General features: G+C 49.6%; 1 protein-coding gene across 1 annotated transcript in view; it reads left to right on the forward strand.

Annotated features, from left to right (window-relative positions):
• LOC105089482 (polycystin-1-like protein 2) overlaps positions 1-20,478 on the forward strand; it is an 88,265-nt gene that overhangs the window by 38,218 nt on the left and 29,569 nt on the right. Inside the window, 11 exon segments of the mRNA XM_010980539.3 lie at positions 2,131-2,262; positions 3,099-3,281; positions 4,971-5,095; positions 6,110-6,236; positions 6,910-7,041; positions 9,522-9,744; positions 10,250-10,443; positions 14,639-14,869; positions 17,003-17,104; positions 19,367-19,545; positions 20,259-20,405. Coding sequence (XP_010978841.3) covers positions 2,131-2,262; positions 3,099-3,281; positions 4,971-5,095; positions 6,110-6,236; positions 6,910-7,041; positions 9,522-9,744; positions 10,250-10,443; positions 14,639-14,869; positions 17,003-17,104; positions 19,367-19,545; positions 20,259-20,405 — 1,775 coding nt within the window.

Genomic DNA, 20,478 nt, shown 5'->3' on the forward strand with positions numbered 1-20,478 from the left:
TGTCACCTCCCTCTTCTGGTCCTTTCAGTGAATGATACACAGTGAAGACAACCTGCTTTCTGTGCTTGGCCTCATGGAGTCACAGGTTTCTAGGGCAGGAGGGAATTGAGACGGTACCACTCCAGGCTCTTCCTATTAAAGAGGATGAAACCAAGGCCCAGAGGAGAAAAATGACCCTGTCTTAGTCATGTGGTTAATGGTTTGATGTTGTTCCAGCTCTGTCACTTACCGTCTCTATTGTCACAGGCCCCTGACTAAATCTCTTTAAGCCTCAGTTTTCTTCTAAAGTTGTGGTGAGAGTTAAATTGGAATTATGTGTACTGTAGCTGTAGGTCAAACTATATGAACTTGCTAACATTCAGCCAGTTTTAATCCACAAGAATGGCCATTCCATGTGCTACAACCTAGTCTCATAAACAACTATGGCAGAACGTATGACTACTTCCACTCCCAGTGCATGCTACACAAATATGAATAAGCACCCTGAGGCATGCTACCTGCGTGCACTGCACACAGCATCACACAGCTGCTGGGCGTGGAGAATGGAAGACAGACTTCTCTGGTCCCTGAAGGATTTCCACGAAAGTACTTAGCATGGTTCAGAGAATGTGAGTAGCTTTCCTGGGTCGACATTTCCAGTAGGTGGTGAAGCCGGGTTCAAACCCAGGTTAGCTCCTCCTCCGTCCACATCCAGCTCTCTCATCCCAGCCCTTTTCTTCACATTAGTCCCCCCTGCCCCGACACACACACTCCAGCTGGTTCTCATTCACCCCGAGCATCACTTACGGCAAACTTTCCTTTGGGTATCTTGTGGTCCTGTCCTGCACAGCCTGTCCCAAGGTCTTCCCATGAAATGCCAGGGTCCTGGCAGGAAACAGATGTCAAGCTCTAACTGGGCAATGCAGAAGGTTTTAAGGGCTCTGTTGAGAAAAGTGGGGACAAGATTTTGGAAACAAATGAGAGAGAACACAGGACCCCAAGGGCTCAGCCTGAAGTGACCAGAATCCACAAGGGGCAGCTGCATGTGGAGGGCCCCCTGGTAGGAGCAGTGGCTTTTGCAGAGTGAGGCAGGCAACCCTGCAGGGAGGGTGCCGGCAGAATAGCTTCCAGGTCTCTATCCTCCTGTCCTCTCACCTCCCACTGAGTGAATCCATGGGCTGGAGGCTTAAGGCAGGAGTTGGGAAATGGCTGAAGGGATCCTTGTCCCCATTGCCCCAAAGGCATCCAGGGACCCAAGCCTGCAACAAGCTCTCCCATCCACACTGAGCCAACAAAGTCATCTGATTTCTGAATGTCATGCCATTCTAGTCACAGGTACACCCTGAGACATGATTTGCATTTAAATAGCGCCAGATTTTACAGATTTGATTTGAACATTTGGAGAAAGCTTAAGACAGTCTGTATTAGTTTCCTCTTGCTGTTATAACAATGACCATAAACTTAATGACTTAAAACAACACAAACTTATTATCTCACAGTTCTAGAGGTCGGAAGTTTGAAATAAGTCTCACTCAGGGTGTTGGCAGGGCTGTGGACTGTCTGGAGGCTCTAGGGGAGAATTCATCCCTCAGCTTTACCAGCTTCTAGAAGCTGTCCACATTCCCTGCTCCATCTTCGACACTAGCGTCTTCAAAGCCCCACCCCTCTCCCTCCTCCCTCCACTGTCTTCCCCTCCCCACCCCTGTCCTCTCCCTCCCTCCCTCCTCCCCATCTCCCTGTCCCTCTCCACCACCTCAGCTTCCATCATCACATCTCCTTCTCTGACTCTGACCCTCTTACCTCCCTCTTCTATAGACCCCTGTGATTGCATTGGTCCCACCTAGTTAACACAGGCTACTCTTCCCATCTCAGAATCCTTAACTTAAATCAAATCTCCAAAGAGATTCTGCCAAAGTGCCTGCTGCCATGTGAGATAACACATTCTCAGGTTTCAGGGATTTGGATGTGGCTATCTTTCGGAGACTATGATTCTGCCCAACACACATCCTTGAGGACAAACAGAGGTCTCCTGGCTTGGAAGAACCCCAGATGAGCCTGGTCACTTGCTCTGACCCCAGATCTTCCTGAAATAGCTTCATTAAGCCACTGGAATGACGTTTCCTCTCCCCACCTTCCTCCCTCTGTGCCAAGGTCAGAGAGCATATCCTGGGGTCACTGTCTGCAATGAATGCCACCTTGGAGGACATGCAGAGGGTGCAGGGGCTGGCCGAGGTGCTGAAAGAGGTGACCCACCGCAGTGAGGAGCTCACTCCTTTGTCCCAGGTGAGTAGTTCCTACCCGCTGAGCCAGGCCATAGGACATGTACCTCCATGGTGAGTGGCTAACAACTTACAAAGCCCAAGTCAAAGGTCCCTCAGTCACAGGGCCACCAAGACTGCCATCTTGTTTCCAAGGGTCATGCATGGGTGGTGTCAAGGGAGGGAACAGTCCCCTCCTGCAGCCCTGTGTCTCACTCTGGATGTGATGGACTGTGTGCTCACACACCTCACTCCCCGACCAGCCAGTGAGGACCTGAATCTAACTAATCATTGGGTGGTCAAGTGTGTGTCCAGATGCTGCTACTGACCCGCCCATGTCCTCCACTTGAGTACACTGATGTCCAGCTGCCAGCTCCTATCTTTCTTTGCCTGGGACCTTCTCAGTGAAAATTCAGCAGCAAATCTCAGACATGGCCTCTACCCTCATGGCACTTTGAGACCATGGGGGCAGCCAGACACTAAAAAAGTCATTTCACAAATACATATATAATTACAAAATTGTAATAACTGCTATGTCCATTCATCCAGCCAGCCACCCCCAGTTGGGGTTTATTGAATGCCTGCTATGCAGAGCATTGTGCAAGTCACCCTGGGAAAGATTCAGAGATGGACTAGGCTACTGTCCTTAAGGAACTTAGCACATTATAGGGAAGGAACACCTACCTGCCCTCAAGTCAGCAATACAGGCAGCTTGTGTGACGGGCCTGGCTGGATTTTCCCTGGCTTGAATCCACACCTTGCTCCCCTCCACTGCAGCACGGGCCTCTTGAATGGTGCCAGGGATGGTCTGTCCCACGCAGGGGCTCATGCTGTTCTTCCTTCTCCTTTGGGTGAGCCCAGTGGGAGGCCAGCTGGGCTCTGCAGCGTGCCAGCGAGGCCCTGTTGGTAGTGAGTGCCAAGGCCCATCCTGAGGACTGGAGGCGCCAGGCGGCCACCAGGGACCTGTTCCAGGCTGTGGGCAGCGTGCTGGAAGCATCTCTGAGGGACAGAGCAGAAGCACCTGCAGAAGCCAAAGGCAGCCAAGTAAGTGTCCCAGCCCCAGTGCAGACCTCACACTATCCACGTGCTCAGCTCACACCAGCATTTCTAGGTGGATCTTTCTCCACATTGTACAGATGAGGAAACTGAGACGCAGAGGTTAAAGTCCCTTCTAGGAGCTAGAGGAAAGATTCCAATGACCTGAGCTTCTGGGAGACAGTGTGGTATAGCAGGCCAAGCACAGGCTCCAAAGGAAGCAGCCTGAGTTCGAATCCTGCCCTGCTACTTATAAGCCTGGTGACTTAGGCAAGTTACATAACTTCCTGCAGCCTCATCTTCTCCTCTGTGGGTGGACGAGTTCTGCCCCATCCTGGAGAAGCCACCAGCTAGAGAGATCGTAGGTCCACCCTTGCAAATTTGAATTCAACTCCTGGTTTGCTTAGCCACAGAACATTTTTAGAGGAGAGGCAGCCCCCAGAGAAAGGACAGATGCAGCGCGTTCTCATGCAGCCCCAGCACCCAGAGAGGGCATAAGGGGCAAGGCCTCCCAGGACGTCATCATGACGGAGCCACAAAACCCATTTCCCGCTGCTCCACAGTCCTTTATCACATGGGGCCATCACTCCACTGAGGAAGAGCTCTCTCTCTCTCTCTCTCTCACACACACACACACACACACACAAACTCATATGCTCACACAGGGCCACAAAGACAAAAATGCTTATACCCACACAACCACAAATACTAACAGTCATACACACATTCAATCACACTCTCACACACACACTTCTAGGCACTCACTTATACTCTCACACACACCCCTAAGCACACACTGCAGCACATACTCACACAGATGCACAATTACACTCATATCTTCACACATGGTCACACAGTCACACACAGATTCTCCCACGTGGTTACAGTCACATCCACGAACCACACAAAGCCACATACGCACACTCACTCATGCTTGCTTACACTCACACACACTCTCAAACCGCATTCACAGAGACACACATTCACACACAGCCACACTTCTACTCACATATACACACTCAAACACGTATTCACACATCCCCTCCACACACATATACACACTCACATCCACTCACATGAACGCACCATCTGTGTCCTGATAAGAACTCTGTGCAACCATCCAGCCCTCCCGGGGTCCTCACACCTGCCTTGGCTTCAGTGAGGCCACATCTTCATCCAGGGGTTTGGGTCAGGTGTGGAGCTGATTCTGAGCCCGGGTGACCCGAGGAATGGCTGTGCCTGTGGCTTTCCATTTCCCCAAGAATAAGACCTGGGCTGTGGGTGGATGTCAGGGGAGCAGCACAGAGAGGCACATAGTGTGATGGCTCAGCCCAGATGCAGACGCCTTACCATGATCTGGGTGCTTCCTCTGATCCACACATGACCCCCACAGGTCACTCATCCTCTCTGTGCCTCTGTCTCCCTGTCTGCCAAATGGGGATGGTAAAAGCACCTGCTCACAGAGCTGTCTGAGGATGACAAGAGTTCACATAAATCCAATACTGGAAGCTCCTAAGTGCTTACTCCTTGTTCCCTGCAGTGCCTGGCGCTTGGTGAAATGCATTCAATCATGGTCTCCGCCTCGCTCCTCTGCCCTCTCCCAGTTCCTGCTGCAGGTCCCACACTCACCTGGGGATGGTAACTAGAGGTGGTATATGGAGACCGGTCCTCAGCAGTATCCCCTGCTTCCTTTTCCAGACAGCCACAGTGTCCCAGGTGCTCAGAGCCATGGAGCACGTGCAGGCTGCCCTCCTGCTGGGAAGACTGCCTGGGGGCCTTCCAGCCACTCTGGCCACCCCCTCCATCTCTGTGTACACAAACAGGTAACCAGCTGTACTGTGGGTCCAAGAAAGCTCATCCCCTGACCCAGCTCATTCCACACCCATATACCAAGACCCTGTGACAGGCAGAGCCCAGAAGACCCCCCTTGCAGGTGGGGGAAGTGATGGGACCAAGAAGTGGGAAGAGCTTTCCACCAAGAGGAGGTCCTCGTGTTGGGTATCTGTACAGCACAGGAATGGAGGTGGTGAGTGCCACGCCAGTGTCAGAGCCACCCACGTGTCCTCAGAGATGGGTCATGTTGGGCTGTGCAGGTGAAGGCCCTGAAGGAAGGGGACCAGCTCACTTTTAACCTCACCCAGGGTATGTCTGGCAAGCCCACTGCTCCACGGACCTGTGGGGACTCAAGATGCACTTGCCTTGAGAGTTTCTCCATGGAGTGCCTGCCTACCTCTCATGAGCCCTTCAGTACCTGGGGATGCCCCCGCCACTTCCGTTCCTCCACCTGCCAATCAGGGGCTGGATGACACTGTAGGCATCGCTGGGACCCCCTGCACTGAGCACCCTCCCTTGGTTCCTCCTGCCAGGGTTGTCCTCTTGGATCCCAGGGGCAGCAACCTGATCAGGATGAGCATCTGAAACCAGGTCCCCAGTCTACTCAGATGGGACAAGGTCAAAGGCCAATGAAGATGGTTTCATGGGAGCCCACGACATTAGGGGTCAAGTAGGTAGGGGAGATAAGTCTGAAGAAATGTCTACATCCAAGCTCGTTTATTCATTCAACAAAATATGTATTCACCACCGTCATGTGCCAGGCACCGCCCTAGGCATTGGGGTGACGCAGGAGCCAAAGCCCTGTCCTCATGGAGCCTCTAGCCCAGCCTGTTATGCTGCTCCTACTGGCACAAACATGCAGAACCATCTAAGGAATCAAAATAGAGCTGCCCACTCTGATGCTAAAGCCGGGCTCCCTGTAGTGCAAGAGGCAGGCAGAGCTTCCCCTGACACTGACCTTCTCCTCTCTCTCTCTGGCACCTCTGTTCTCACCTTGCGGACAGAATACAGCCCTGGAATTGGCGAGGTTCCTCTGTGCATGTTGCTGCTGCCAGCTCTGTGACCTTCACCCTTCCTGCTGTCCCATCCTTTGGCTCCACAGAGGACAGTCAGGAGCCTGTGGACATAAGGGTAACAACAGAAAGAATCTCCATGAGAACAGCCCTTTACGGTTTGCAAAGGACTTGCACATATGTTTGCTCATTTATGTTCATAACAGCCCTGTCCATTATGCAGTATTATTACATCCATTTTACAGATGAGGTTCAGTGACTGGCCCAAGGCCACAAGCAAAGTGGCACAGCTGGGATTCAGACCCAGGCCTCTGACTCCCCCATCCATCCTCTTCCCACTCTGTGGTGGAATTTCTCCATTAGCCTGGGTTCAATGAGTCATTGAAAATGAAGCTCTTCGGACTTTGTTCCACGACTAGGAAACGGTAAGCTCAGGGCTCTTTCCATCCCTAAATTAGGGCACATATGACTCTCTGCTGTTTGAGCCTCAGAGAAAGCAGACAGACTTCTTCCTCTTAGAGACTTGCTGGCTTTGTCAGAGGAAAGGCTCAGACTGTTTGCAGTCCAGTACTGCTCGGCTGTAGCAGGTCTGACTTGATGTCTAGGCCCAGCTTTCTGAGGCCACAGCCCTGAAGGGCAGACTCCCACCAGGAAAGCCAGCAGCAACTAAAGGCAGGGCTCCACATTCACCCCACAGGGCAAGGGCCGCTTACCATCTCATCTCAGGAAACCTCATCTTTCACATAGGGACCTTCAGGGCCTTGGCTGACACTCTCTGTTCTTGGTTTCAGATGATAAGTTTCCCAAAGAGCCCCTTCCCAACTGGAAGTCATTTTGATGTCAGTGGAACTGTTGGTGGCCTCTCTCTGACCAGCCCTAGTGGACGGCTCATACCTGTGAAGAATCTGTCAGAGAACATCGAGGTAGATGCTGGGGGTGCTCTCAGAAGTCAGGTGGTCCTTCTGTCTTCTTTGACTGGGTTGGAACCAAAAGTTCATCAGTTATGGGGGAAAAAAAGAAAGATTAAAGCAGAGAATTATTAAAAACAATCCTTACCGTACCTTAAACACTGTATTTTAACTTAAAACTATAAATGTACATCATTATCAATCTTTAGGTATATAACTGAAAGATTCTTTAAATCTTTTGACTGGAATTTTAATCATCTTCATTACATAAATCACCCTCTTAACATGGTTAGATTTTCTTTAAAGTGAGTAAAAAACATAGGCATACTGGTGCAATACGAGTTCAGATTCTTTTGAGATTTTAATGGCTTTTTTCTAATCTTCTACAGCTTTCTCATCAATGACTAATCCAATAACAATTTTTCAGAACTCACATTGAGTCTTTTCAAAGCCTTCAACTTACGTTTTTAATGCAAAGAATTCTTTTCACACGCCTCCTTTATCACGTTACATCTCTCTGTGAGAGATAGCATCAAAGTTGACCTTCACCATCATGAGTACAATGGATATAAGTGGGCCTGGGGTCAGACACAACTGCCTACTGGTGAGCATCCCACCCGACTGGCAGGAGGGAGCTGCCAGGGTTACTAGAGAGGAGATGTCATAGGTTGGGTTCCCCAGAGGCTGGCGCTGAGAAGGAGGTAGTGGTCCAAGATGTTTGCTAGAGATCCATACCTGTGAAGAGTGAAGAAAGAAGACAGGGCTGGGCAGGAGTCAGACTGCAATCAGACCCCACAAAGTCTCAGTCAGCCCAGAGTGGGGCTCTGCCACCAGCGTTCTATCAATCAAGTGTGCAGTTTTCTAAGTCTTATGATGTTTTGATATCTTAAAAATTTTGCTGCTGGGAAAGAAACTGCCCTTCCCAGGGCCGGCCAATCATCAGAGAGAGCAAGGGCTCTGCCAGGGCACCCTTGCACGTGCAAAACAACCAGTCCTGAGCCTATACCCCAACCAGCCCCTTTATCTCACCCTCACACACTGGCCAATTATTCGAGCCCGGCCTGAGATCATCCCAGGACCAGGTACCAACTAGAGACCATTCTTAGGGCCAAAGCCTGCCAGAATGATTCAAACTGGCCAATCCCAGCTGTGTGCTCTGCCCTGCCTTGCCTTTCCTGTAGAAACCCCAACAAAAGCCATGGCCCAGGCTTTCCGCCACCCCTGCTTCTGCAACCTGACCAGTTGCTTCCCCTGGGGCCCTGTGTGGCGTGGAAATATAACTCAGGAAATATAACTAGTAAATTCTTCAGGACAGACCCTGAAGGAGCTGAGAGCTAGAGACTGCCTGCTGACTATACTCCCAATAACAGGGCAGCAGGTCCTTCCTAGAAGGGAGAGCTGGGTGGCATATTCCCAGGCCTACCATAGAGGGCCACCAGGAGCAAACAAAAAGTGACGGTGGGCCTCAACCATTCTGTTTTAAAAAGGGGACGGAGGGCATCAGTTAATCTGGAGAGCTGATTAAATGGTGAGTGGTTAGGAGAACGTCTAATTTAAGACAAAAAGCAGAGCAATAGCAGCAGTTCATTGTTGGGTGCTGCTGTGTATCTGGCACTTGGCTATTTTGTACATGATAACATTTTTGACAATCTCAATGAGTCTATGAATTCTACTGATGACTAGAAACTGATGTTCAAAGTGGTTTGTGAACTGGCCAGAGGTCTCAGAGCTAACAGAGAGCAGAGCCAAGATCAAACAGAGGTCCCTCTGCCTCTGCAGCTGGTGCTCCCAACTTACTTTTACTTGCTCCACACTTTCATCATCAACATCACTAGTTCACGTGGGACCTCTGTGCATCTTTCTGTGCAGATGCAGCTCCGAGCCAGGGTGCACAGCTTGATGAGCATGAACTGAATAAAGGGCCCCAACATGTCCATGTCCTCATCCTTGAGCTGTGAATATGTCACCTGACATGACAATAGAGACTTTGCAGATGTGATTTAAGTTAAAGATCCTAAAATAGAGACATGATCCTGGATTATCTGAGTGAGCCCAGTGTCATCACGAGGTCCTTATAAGAGGCAGGCAGAGGGGGAGTTGACACCAGAAAAGAAAAAGATGATTTGATGACAGAAGCAAGAGGTTGGGTGACGCAAGGAGGGGCCATGAGCCAAGGACTGCTGGCACCTTCAGAAGCTGGAAAAAGGCAAAGAAGTGGATTCTCCACTGGAGCCTCCAGAAGGAAATAGCCCTGCTGACTATAGCCCTGTGAACCCAATTTGGTGCTTCTGGCTTCCAGAACTGTAAGAGAATAAATTTGTGTTGTTTTAAGCCACCAAGTTCGTAGTCATTTGTTACAGCTGCCCCAGGACACTAATGGAAACAGCAGAGCACAGAGTGGATTTCAGTTCCCCAGGTGGTCCCGGGCCCAGCAGCCCTGACATTTACCGCATCCTGGCCTGGCACACCCTTGATTTGATTCTTTCTGATGACAGATTCTGCTGCCTCGGGTTCCAGAAGGACACAGCGAGCCAACCATTCTGAACCTGACCAGTCCTGAAGCTTTGTGGGTGAACCTGACTTCAGGAGGAGCAGCTCTGGGGATCCAGCTGCACTGGAGACCTGACATCCCACTCACGCTCAGCCTGGGCTATGGCTACCACCCCAACGAGACCAGCTACGATGCCCAAGTCCACCTGCCACCAATGGCTGCTCCAGGTAGTGTCACCACTGGGCCAGTTTCTTAAGCTGCTTCCTGGAGGTGTGACGAGCTTAAAACTTCAGAATCAGAAGACACAGGGAAAAAGAAAAAAGGGAAAAAAACACTCAATACATTCAGTGCTTATTTTTATTGTTGGTATTATGATGATGATGATAATTACTATTATTATTATTATGCAATATTAGCTGAGCACTTACTATATGCCCTGAGGAAGCTGACAAGCCCTTACAGAACTGACCTCATTGCAATCCTCATGACAACCCTTGTGGATGAAGACTATTGAAATGTTCACTTTTTAGATAAAAACAGAGAGGTTAAGTAACTGGTCCAAAGTCACACAGCCAAGAAGGGACAGAGTCAGAGTTTGAGCCCTTGTCTGTCTGACTTGGCAGCCGTGCTCTGCACTCTGACCTGGAAGTGCCTCTTCCTCTATGCTCCTGGTATTAGGAGGAGAGGGTACTCCTAGGATATCAGGCTGACCTAGAGGCCCCCTTCCCACAGATGGGCTGTCCACATGGATCCTGAGCCCAGAGGACCTGCATTTTGGAGAAGGTGTCTACTATCTGACTGTGATCCCCGAGTCTGACTTGAAGCCAGCCCCTGGCAGGGACCTCACAGTCGGCATCACCACCTTCCTGTCCCATTGTGTGTTCTGGGATGAGATCCAGGAGACTTGGGACAACTCTGGTTGCCAGGTAAGGAGAGGAAAGCAAAGAAGATAGAGTAGCTTGGTTGGGTGTGTCCAGCTCATTTAGGGTCCCTTTTCAGTGCCTCTGGTGCACTGCCTTGAGCCCCACCCTTTCCACAGAGCCTCTGTATATGCTGCTCCTTGTGCCTGGAATGCCTCTCCCCTGACCCATCCTCCCACTCTAATTAAAGCCTCCTTCAGATCCTGACGGAAACTGTTCTTATTAACCCCCTGCTAGGTCAGATTTCCTATGGTAAACCTCTGATCACAAATGCCCTCCTCCACAGCACTAAGCGGAGTGATTATCTAACATCTACTTAGGAGACCTCTGAAAGATGTCGGTTCCTTTGGTGCACCAGGAGCCACGTGAGACAGGAACAGTGTGCTTCACTCACCCTTGGGGACAAATGACAAATGAATGAACAGACAGATGGCTGGGAAGCCCTGCTGACTCTGGGTTGCTGAGGGAGGCCAGGGTGTCATTTCCAAGGAACTGAGCTCACAGCTGAGTCCTTTAACCTCTGCTAGGTGCTGGTTCCTTGCTTTACTAGCACCATCTCATCAGATCTTCACAATAACTCTCTAAGATAGTTGGTATTCACAGTTCATGGGTGGCACAATAAAGGCTCAAGAAACTCAACTAACTTTCCCCAAAATCCTCACCAGTAGGTGGAAGAGCTGGGACTTGAACCCAGGTCTGTCTCCAGAGTACAAGCCATCAGAGAGGCAGGAGGCACTGCCTCTCCAGAGCCCAGCCCAGTCTCGGGAAGCCCTGGATGGCACATGGCTCTATTCATTGCAATCAAATCCCTGTCTCAGGGCAGCTCAGCTCTGTCCCCAAGGAGCCAAGACCCATGACAGTGTCCTGGTAGCAGACATTGTCTTGGAGGCCATCAGAAGCCATTTCTGGAGTATCAGTGTCCCCCTTCCCTCCTCCATGCCTTTGCATATGCTGTTCTCCCTCCCAGAATGCCACTTTTATCTACCCTGCCTGGAAAACTCCTCTTCACCCTTTGATCTCTCACTCCAATGCCACCTTCTTGGGGAGCCCCCAGATGTCTGGAGTCTCGCTCTTTTGAACTCCCATACCCTCCCCAAGAACAGCAACCTCCACATCTAGTTGAAAGTTGTTGTACATCTGTCTCCCTCCCCTAGACCCTATACCTTCTTTTATCCATCCTGCAAATATTCACCAGGTGCAGGCCAACTGGTGGGGATACAATGGTGAGAAATACCAGTGAGCTTCCAGCCTAGCAGAGGACCAGACAAGAAGCCAGTGGCACACATGTCAAATGACAACAGTCACAAGCAGTGTAAGAAGCCAGCCCTAGCAGAGCCGCAGAAAGGGGCTCAGGGAGGAGCTCTTCCTGGGTTTGTTTCCGAGGCAGCTTCAGCTCCCTTGTCAGCTCCTGCCCTGGCGTTCGATGCCATGCGCAGGGAGTTCCCCAAAGCACCAGGAAGAATTGAGGGTGCACTGAGATGTCCAAGAGACAGAGGGTTCCCCACACCTGCGGCACAGGCCTTTGTCCCTCATGAACAAGACCCAGGGTGTCTTGTAACCATCTAGAGTCCTCACTCCTGGAAGCTTGTCTGATCCCCACGTCGCTGGCACTGAATGCCCACTGCAGGCCAAGGTGGCCTTGGACAAAGCACCCCGCCCCTCTGAGCTCTCCAATCTGGAAATGGGGATAGAAGGTGGTGGTCACTTACCATAGGGTGGGACCTAGACGAGGTTAGGGGTGTAAAGTACTTAGTGTGGCGCCTGGCACAGAGTAGGTGCTCCACAGATAAAAGCGATTGCTGTGTTAGACACTCTGAACATAGAGAAGACAAAACTGGACATAAAATGGAAATCGAGGAAACAATGGACATGGGATTCAGCACGCTGGTGGGGTTGGGGGAAGCATGGGGACGGCCTGGGAGAGGACACTTAGCTAAACGTAAGTGAGTGGAAAGTTCCTAGCTTTCAAGTAGGCTCATGGGTTCCCAGGTGCTTATTATGCTATTAAAGGTATACAGCTACTAATGAACACACACACGAATGTAGGATGAACAAAGGTCATATGTGGGAGTGTGTCATAGCACCAAAATTATATTAATCCAATGTTGTGTACTAGATACAGATGCAGGTACTGATACAGATATACACATATACACAGATCATTAAGGAGCCGTAAACAAGTAAATGGAATCATCAAGTTTAGATGGAAAACCACCACTCTATTCTCTAAATAACTAAAGAAAGTTCCAAACCGTGAACTGCAGACCTTATTGGGGGTAAGGTAAGGCAGAATTATTGCAAGGGGTCTGAGAACTGTATTCTGACTTACACATTTTCTCAAAGGATACTAAAGGTGCATCTACTGTCATGAAGGGATCTCATGATAATTTCCCAGTCTTTCTAGATTAATTTCTGGTTTTCAAAAGGATTCTCATTCTGGAAAAGGTTGGGAAAGCCACTGCCCTACGGGTCTTTGTAAAAACTTAGGAGGCCCAAGATGTTAGGCATAAATCAGGTCTGGTCCCTGAGCTCCCAGCTGAGATGGTCTTGTCACTGGCACCTGCCTGGGGCTCTTCTCTGACAGTCGCTCCATCCAACCTGGGTGTGCCAGGTGTTCCCATGAGCCCCACGGCTGCGTGCCAAATGCTGGCCAGGACTGGGAAACACTGAGCAAACATGGAGCTGAGACCCACGTGAAACCTGTCAATAAAACGGTTGACACTGTGGCCATTGGAGAGGCCAGCCTTGCTGGGTGGCTCATTAAGGGTAAAAGATAAGAGTTACCTGCCAGGGCATGTGTGGGTTGCCTCGGGTTCTTCCCCACCAGGTGTTGGGCAGAGAACTTTCCACATGCCAGTGGCCAGAACTTTCTGCTGCCTCCTACCTTACCATCTCGTGGTGGACCCTGGAATGAAAAGGTGGTGCTAGGTTGTGGGTTTGAATTAAATCTTCTTTACCCACCAAATGGCCCTGGAGGATTGCAAGCCAGCAGAGGATGTGAGGGAAAGTCTGCTCCTAAGTGTAGAGTATGAATTAAGAGTCAGGTGGGGGTCTATACCCTGCCTCTTTCCTATCTCCTCCCTCTCCCACCCCCATTCCCCACACCACAAGGGACCCCATACCCAAGGTCCATCTACACGCCCTGCTCCCCATGTCTTGCCCCACTCGTGCCCAGGGATGGCCACACCAGTAGCCAGTCCTCCATGGAAGGATGATCCTGAGGAATAAATCTGTGCAGGCCCTGAAGCAGGGAACTCTGAGGTTCAGGTCCCCAAACCACAGTCTAAAAGTGGGAATCCCAGGCCAGGGACTAGGTAAGGCAAGTGAGGCATCCAGAGTGCAAATTGAAGGAGGGGCTCTTTCTTAGAGTCACCAAAGACCTCACCCTAGTCCTGGCTGGGTGCTATGTGCTGCAGTAGGCATGTCCCCTCGGCCCCTTGACCCCTCAACCTGTGCAGAAGGGTACAGCCCAAGGACGTCTAGAGGGACCCTTCAAAGCATGAGCCCAGGATGGGGGCCCCAGGTGCCTAGATCTAAGGAAGGTAAAATATCCTGGTGCTGAGACACCAGCTTAGGATTTAAAAATTTATTCTTCCCTTTTTCTCACATGGTTTCCCCCGATCTCTGTCTTTTTTTGCTCTTCAGTGTAAGATGACCAACTGTCCCAGTTTGCCCAGGACTAGGGGTGGGGGGCCTCCCAGGATTTAAGACTTTCAGTTTTAAGAAGCAGGAAAGCCCCTGGCAAACTGAGATGAGTTAGTCACCCTGAATGTCCTCTCAGCACTTCGTCCATTGCCTGGCCTAGAAGCAGCACTCAACAGATAACCTGCCCAGTGAATGAGCACCAGGTGGGAGAATGTACTGGAAGGACGCACACAAACTGTGTGATAACAGCTGCTTATGGAGGGTGGGGGGCACAGGGGACTTCAAATTTACCCGCAGAGCTTCTTATCTAAAGAAGGCAAAGCAGACTTGCAAGAGGGACACATTTGCCCGTTGAGAAAGACAGGTGCAAAAATGCTTGTAATCGATATTACTCTCTGCATTTTAAACCCAAAGGGAATCATGAAGCTGGTCTCCCAGCAGACTCCCCAGCCCCTCCCAGGACAGTGTCCACCCCTCACCATTCTGCTTCTGTGGCTCAAGTGAGCCAGGGATTTACTCCCCAAGTATTTCCACCAAGGCTTCTTTGCGGTTGCAGGTGGGGCCATGGACCACCCACTCCCAGACACACTGCTTCTGCAACCACCTCACCTTCTTTGGAAGTACGTTCCTGGTGATGCCCAATGCCATTGATGTCCGCCAGACTGCCGAGCTCTTTGTCACCTTTGAGGACAACCCTGTGGTTGTGACCACCGTGAGCTGCCTCTGTGTGGCCTACGTGCTGGTGGTGATCTGGGCGAGGAGGAAGGATGCTCAGGATCAGGCCAAGGTGAGGTTGCATGGTCCCTGGGAACAGAAGGGAGGAGCAGATGCGTCCCCTTACAGGGGCTGCAAGGGGTGGACCCCAGGTGGGGAGCCGAGAGGCCAGCTGCAAATCCAGGCCTTGACCCCTGGAGTCATCTCAGGCAAGCCAGCCCCCTCAGCCTCTTTACCTGTAAAATGTCATCAAATTATCAGGAGGCTTGTGACACTGACTGCTTATTGAGGATTTACTATGAGCCAGGCATTATTCCCATTTAATTCTCACAACTGGGGAAGGGGAAGGTACTATGCTGAGAGTCCCCAAGACCACCCTCAAGTTCAATGATTTGCTAGAAGGACTCACCGAACTTAAAAATCTACTATCCTCGTGATTATGGTTTATTACAATAAAAAGATGAAGATTAAGATCAGCAAAGGGAAGGGTCCAGGAGAGATCAGGTGAGAGCGTCCAACTGTCCTCTCCCAGTGGAGTCATATGCATAGATTAATTCTCCTTGCAAAGATGTATGACAGCACATATGAAGTACTGCCAACCAGGGAAGCTCCCCTGAGCCTCAATATCCAGGGTTTTATTGGGAGTCAGTACCACAGGTACGGAGTGCCTGCATGACTGACTTTACTCAGTCTCCAGCAACCACTGCCCACACCCCTCCATTCCTGCCCAGGTCAGACTGACACAGCATGGCCCAAAGGCCTCACCATAAATCACATTGTTAGCACAGACTATTTGGGATGGTCCAAAGCCCCATATAGTCAGACATTCTATCATGCAGGATATTTCAAGGACTTAGAGGTTATTTTCCAGGAGGTGGCTAAAGCCAATCCTTTCTTTGGAATGTGTGGGGTTTGGACAACCCAAGCCTACTGAATTCACCCCTTATTGCACAATACCTCTACCATTTTACAGAGGAGGCAAATGAGGATTGGAGAGGCAATTAACTAGTCCAAAACCGCTTTCCAGGAGCAAGAATTCAACCCCAGATCTTCCTGACCATAAGTCAGGTCTGAGGATAGAAACAAGCTCAAATAATAACCAATTGTGCAACCAACTGCAACAACAAAGTTCCGATTACAAAGTTTTGATATGTGCATCATGTCTGACACATAATGAGCCTTCAATAAACACTTGTGTCTCAGTGGGCATGTAAATGAACGCAAAGATGCATTGTCACAAAGCTCTGAAACTTTCAGCATTCCCTACCTTCCCACAGCAGCACCTCTCAGGATGTTAAGATGGCATGAAGCGTAAAAAGATAATAGTTGCCCCATTTATATTGCTGTCTTTGATTTGCCCAAGGGATTAAACATTAATACTTCAAGCCCCTCAGCTGTAGGTTGGTTCCTGGGAAGCAAACTCTGAGATGGAATTGAGTATGCAAGGTGTTTATCAAGGAGTGCCTGAGATCAGTCCCTGGGCAGGGAGGGAAGGGGACAGGATGAACAGGGGAAGAAGTTGAACTGGGATGCAGGCCACTGACAGCTGGCCAACCACGTGGGGAGCTCTGGAACTGTCCCAAGTTGGGTTGAGATGCCAAGATCTTGATTGCACCCAGCTCTTGATCACACTCAGGCAGTGCATCAATATGTCATTGGATGTCAGCCTCCCCAGCAGGGTTCATGACCCTGACAGAGGTGACTCTTGCACCTCTGACAATAACACCTCAGCAACTGGGAAAGCAGCCCTCCACTGACAGGAGATCTGCTGACTCATCACAGAGCCCTCTGCAGCCTCTGACCAACACCAGCTATTTACTTTTTGCTATAACACCTTAAACGTTCCTTTTCACTTCTCTTAGGGGCACTATCTAGTTACCAATGTTGTTAGAAATTATATGAACAGAGTTTGTATCATTCATTAGCACAAGCATCAAACGTTCTCAGCTTAATACCAAGTTCATTTCCAATTTGATAACTTTGGGTCATATTTAATAATAAATGTCCTTTTTTATTTTAAAACATTCTCATTTGAAACCCTGCTTCTATAAAGAACAGTTCTCACCTGTTCTTTGGAATGAACCAATAACACGAATAGTTTTGCTTTCGGCCTTTACTTGTCATGAATGCCTAACTTACTCTTGGCTCTTTGTGTGGTAGATGAACCCACAAAGCAGGGCCCTCCTAATGCTATCCTTCTGTCCAGGTGAAGGTCACAGTGCTGGAGGACAATGATCCCTTTGCCCAGTACCACTACCTGGTGACAGTCTACACCGGACACCGGAGAGGGGCAGCCACTTCCTCAAAGGTACCTGACTGTGTAAGACCACTTGGTCAATCAGTACGTCCCACCCAGAAAAAGTGCTTGCCAGTCTATTGTCGAGTTACTGTAGCCCAGTGGGTTTTGTTACAGGGGTTTTCCTCTTTTGCTTCTTGATTTTTGGAGGAAAGTATCTTTTTGCCACACAAAATAACACCCTGAACCCCCATATTTAAAAAGATAAAGGAGGAGTGGGTTAAGCGAGAGTTGAGGTCTAGCACTGCACCCACCAGTAACCTCATTTGTCTCTATCAAAGAATAACTCAGTTAGCTGGATACCTACAGGCAAATGTGCTCACATACGAAGAACAGTCAGCAGACTATCATCAATGAATAAAGGGAAAACAGAATTTACAAGAGAAAAGGGAGAAAGGAAAGAAAAAAAACCAATGACAATCATTTAAAAACAAGCTTTGAATTACATTCTTTAGGAAAACTGATTAGCTGGTATCCAGCCAAGAGGTTGGGCTGAGCTGTCTGTCCTTGAGAAGGCCGACTACAGGTAGTGAAGAAACAATTTCAGTTGTTTTTGGAATCTCTGAAATCCTTAAGTTTAGCTGTGGAACATACGGCAGGTTGCTTCTGTCCTGTCTCAACATCTAAGTCTGGCCAGCACCACATCCCTCATTAGAATGATTCACCTCTTGCAGTGGCCTCCAAGGTTCCTTTACTGAAACTGTGCTCCATGGAGCTTCACTGTGTGAACTGTCCTGGAGAAAGCATCATTGTTTTTTTCAAAAATGGTATTAGACTCCATGAGAGCAGGGTATTTGTCCATTTACTTTTTACTTTTTATTTTTAAAGTCTTATTATTTAAATCTCATTATTTTAAAATTTCTGTATATATTATTTTTATTTAAATAAAAAATTTTTATTTATTGCTGTGTCTTAGGGCTTCTGCCAGCTGTCTAACACGGAGTAAGTGCTCAGTGACTATTTGTTGAATAAATTCAGAAATCACTTTCAACCTCCTCATGAAACATTCATCTTACTTCCATCTGACACTGAAGAGGTGACCTTACCAGGAAAGAAAGTGAAAGCATTTCTCTTCATGGAGAGTTGTAGTCAAATTTCAATTGATATTGTCTTAGTTCGGTTCTCCTAGAACAGTGGTTCTCAACTGGCTGGCCCTCAGGATGGCTGGCAAAATGGGAAGTGGTTTTGGTTGTCACAACTCGGGAGAGGGAGAGATGCTCTTGGCACCTAGTGAGTAAAGGCCAGGGATGGTGCTTAACATCCTACAGTGCACAGGAAAGCCCCAGAGCAAGGAATTACCTGACTGAGAAGGTCTACAGCATAGCCTCTGCTATAGAAGCAGACTCTGAAACAAGGATTCAAGCACAAGTAGTTGATTTGAGAAGGGATCCCAGGACACCCTGCAGGGGAGTGGGAAGTCAGACAGGGCAGGGAAGGAGTGAATAAAGGGAGCATCATCAAACCCATTACCCCTGTGGGCACCTGCAGCCTGATCCCCCTGGGGCACTCTGGTAAACTGTAAGGAGTGTGGGCCTCAAAAGTCATCCCAAGCAATGAGGGATGAGGGAACTGGTTTATTTACCCACCAATCCCAGTCATTGGTGGAGGGTGGCTTGCAGAGCATTAATTCTCTGGTACCTGACCTGCTCTAACAGCCAAAGAAACACCCAGGGAAAGAGACACAGCTGCTGGCAGTTGGACGTGGGTGCAGGGAACACCTCAGTGGTGAGGCTGAGGGATGTCGGTGGAGCAGAGGTGGTGTCGGCTGCAGCTGTTTTTGGCTCAGGAAATCAGGCATGGCCACCAGCATCACCAGGATGGCTTCAGGAAGATACAGATTTCCTGGGCCCTGTCCCCAGTAGTCTGGGTAGGTCTGTAGCTGGACCTGAGAACATGCATTTTCAAACTATTGGGCACTCATTCATTCCTGCCTCAGTGCCAGGCACTCTGGGAGGCACTGGGAAAACAACTGTTAGGGAGAAAAACCAGCTCTTGCCCTTTGGCCCTTTCAAATAAATACATGGGAAGTATGAAAAGGTCACCAGGAAGCATTTTACGAATATAACTCATCTTGAAGATGTGAATGCAGATAGTCATCCCAAATCTTCATACAACTGAAAAGTAATGCAGGCAGGCCCAAAATGGGAGGAGAGGAGCAGGTGAAAGGGTCATGCTTTGTTGGGTTTCATTGGTTCTTGGACGCTTCCAGTGAAACATAGCCAGTGGGGCTCAGTTACTATGTGGAGTTGGCCACTCCTGGTCTCTGGATTTCAGGTGACTGTCACCCTATATGGCCTGGATGGAGAGAGTGAGCCCCACCACCTGTCAGACCCCGACATCCCGGTTTTTGAGCGAGGAGGAGTGGATGTCTTCTTACTCTCCACCCTGTTTCCCCTGGGGGATTTAAGGAACCTGCGGCTGTGGCATGACAACTCAGGGGACCGGCCATCCTGGTAAGTGAGGGGTGGACAAACCACGAGGACTTACTTAGCACCAGGCCCGAGGCCGTTGGGCGCTGTGACTTTGCCACTTTGCAGATTCTCAGAAACCTCTGCAAGACACACAGAATGGATCCCCATTTCCCAGATAAGGAAACCAAAGGTCAGAGAGGCCCACCAGTCCACAGGCCACACATAGTGCTAGCCCCTCCCTTAATACTTCTGCAGCATTTCTTCTCTGGGCCTCAAAGATCTAAATCAGGTTAGATGATCCCCACGAAATCCTGAGTCCGAGATGGATGGTAGGGTCCCTTGCTGGGCAGAAGCCCACCGGAGGACGAGGTTTTGTGTGCTCAAGTCTGCACCTCCCTGAACTCATGCAATCTAGACAGCTTTCCCCACTTGTATCAGGACGGTGGCCCCAGGCTTGCTGCCCTGTGTCAAGAGTTCAGTTTCAGAATGCACTCTTTTGTAGCATATGTGTGAAAAACATGGCAGCCTCCAAGCTGGCTCTCTGTACTGGCTGAGTGCCCCACATGAGGCCAAATTCACCCACTAATTGGGGCATTTTGACCAAGGCACCAAGAGCAATGAAGTGAAATACAAAGTCTCCTTCTAGGAGCTCACTCTTATTCTCGGGCCCAGGTTTGCAATGTGTTAACCTTCGTGGTGCCCAAAAAAGTCTCGTCCCCTCCATATTATCCTCAGAAGTGTGGGTCCCTTCTCAGGTACGTGAGCCGGGTGCTGGTGCATGACCTGGCGATGGACCGGAAGTGGTACTTCCTCTGTAACTCGTGGCTGTCCATCGATGTTGGAGACTGTGTCCTCGACAAGGTATTTCCAGTGGCCACAGAGCAGGACAGGAAACAATTCAGGTATGATTTTTTTTTCTTTTGAAGCAAATGCTCTTTACTTTGTTCTCTCCTCTCTAAGGAAGTTGCATCACAA

This window comes from Camelus dromedarius, chromosome 9 (genome assembly GCF_036321535.1).
Source record: "Camelus dromedarius isolate mCamDro1 chromosome 9, mCamDro1.pat, whole genome shotgun sequence".
Taxonomy (NCBI): domain Eukaryota; kingdom Metazoa; phylum Chordata; class Mammalia; order Artiodactyla; family Camelidae; genus Camelus; species Camelus dromedarius.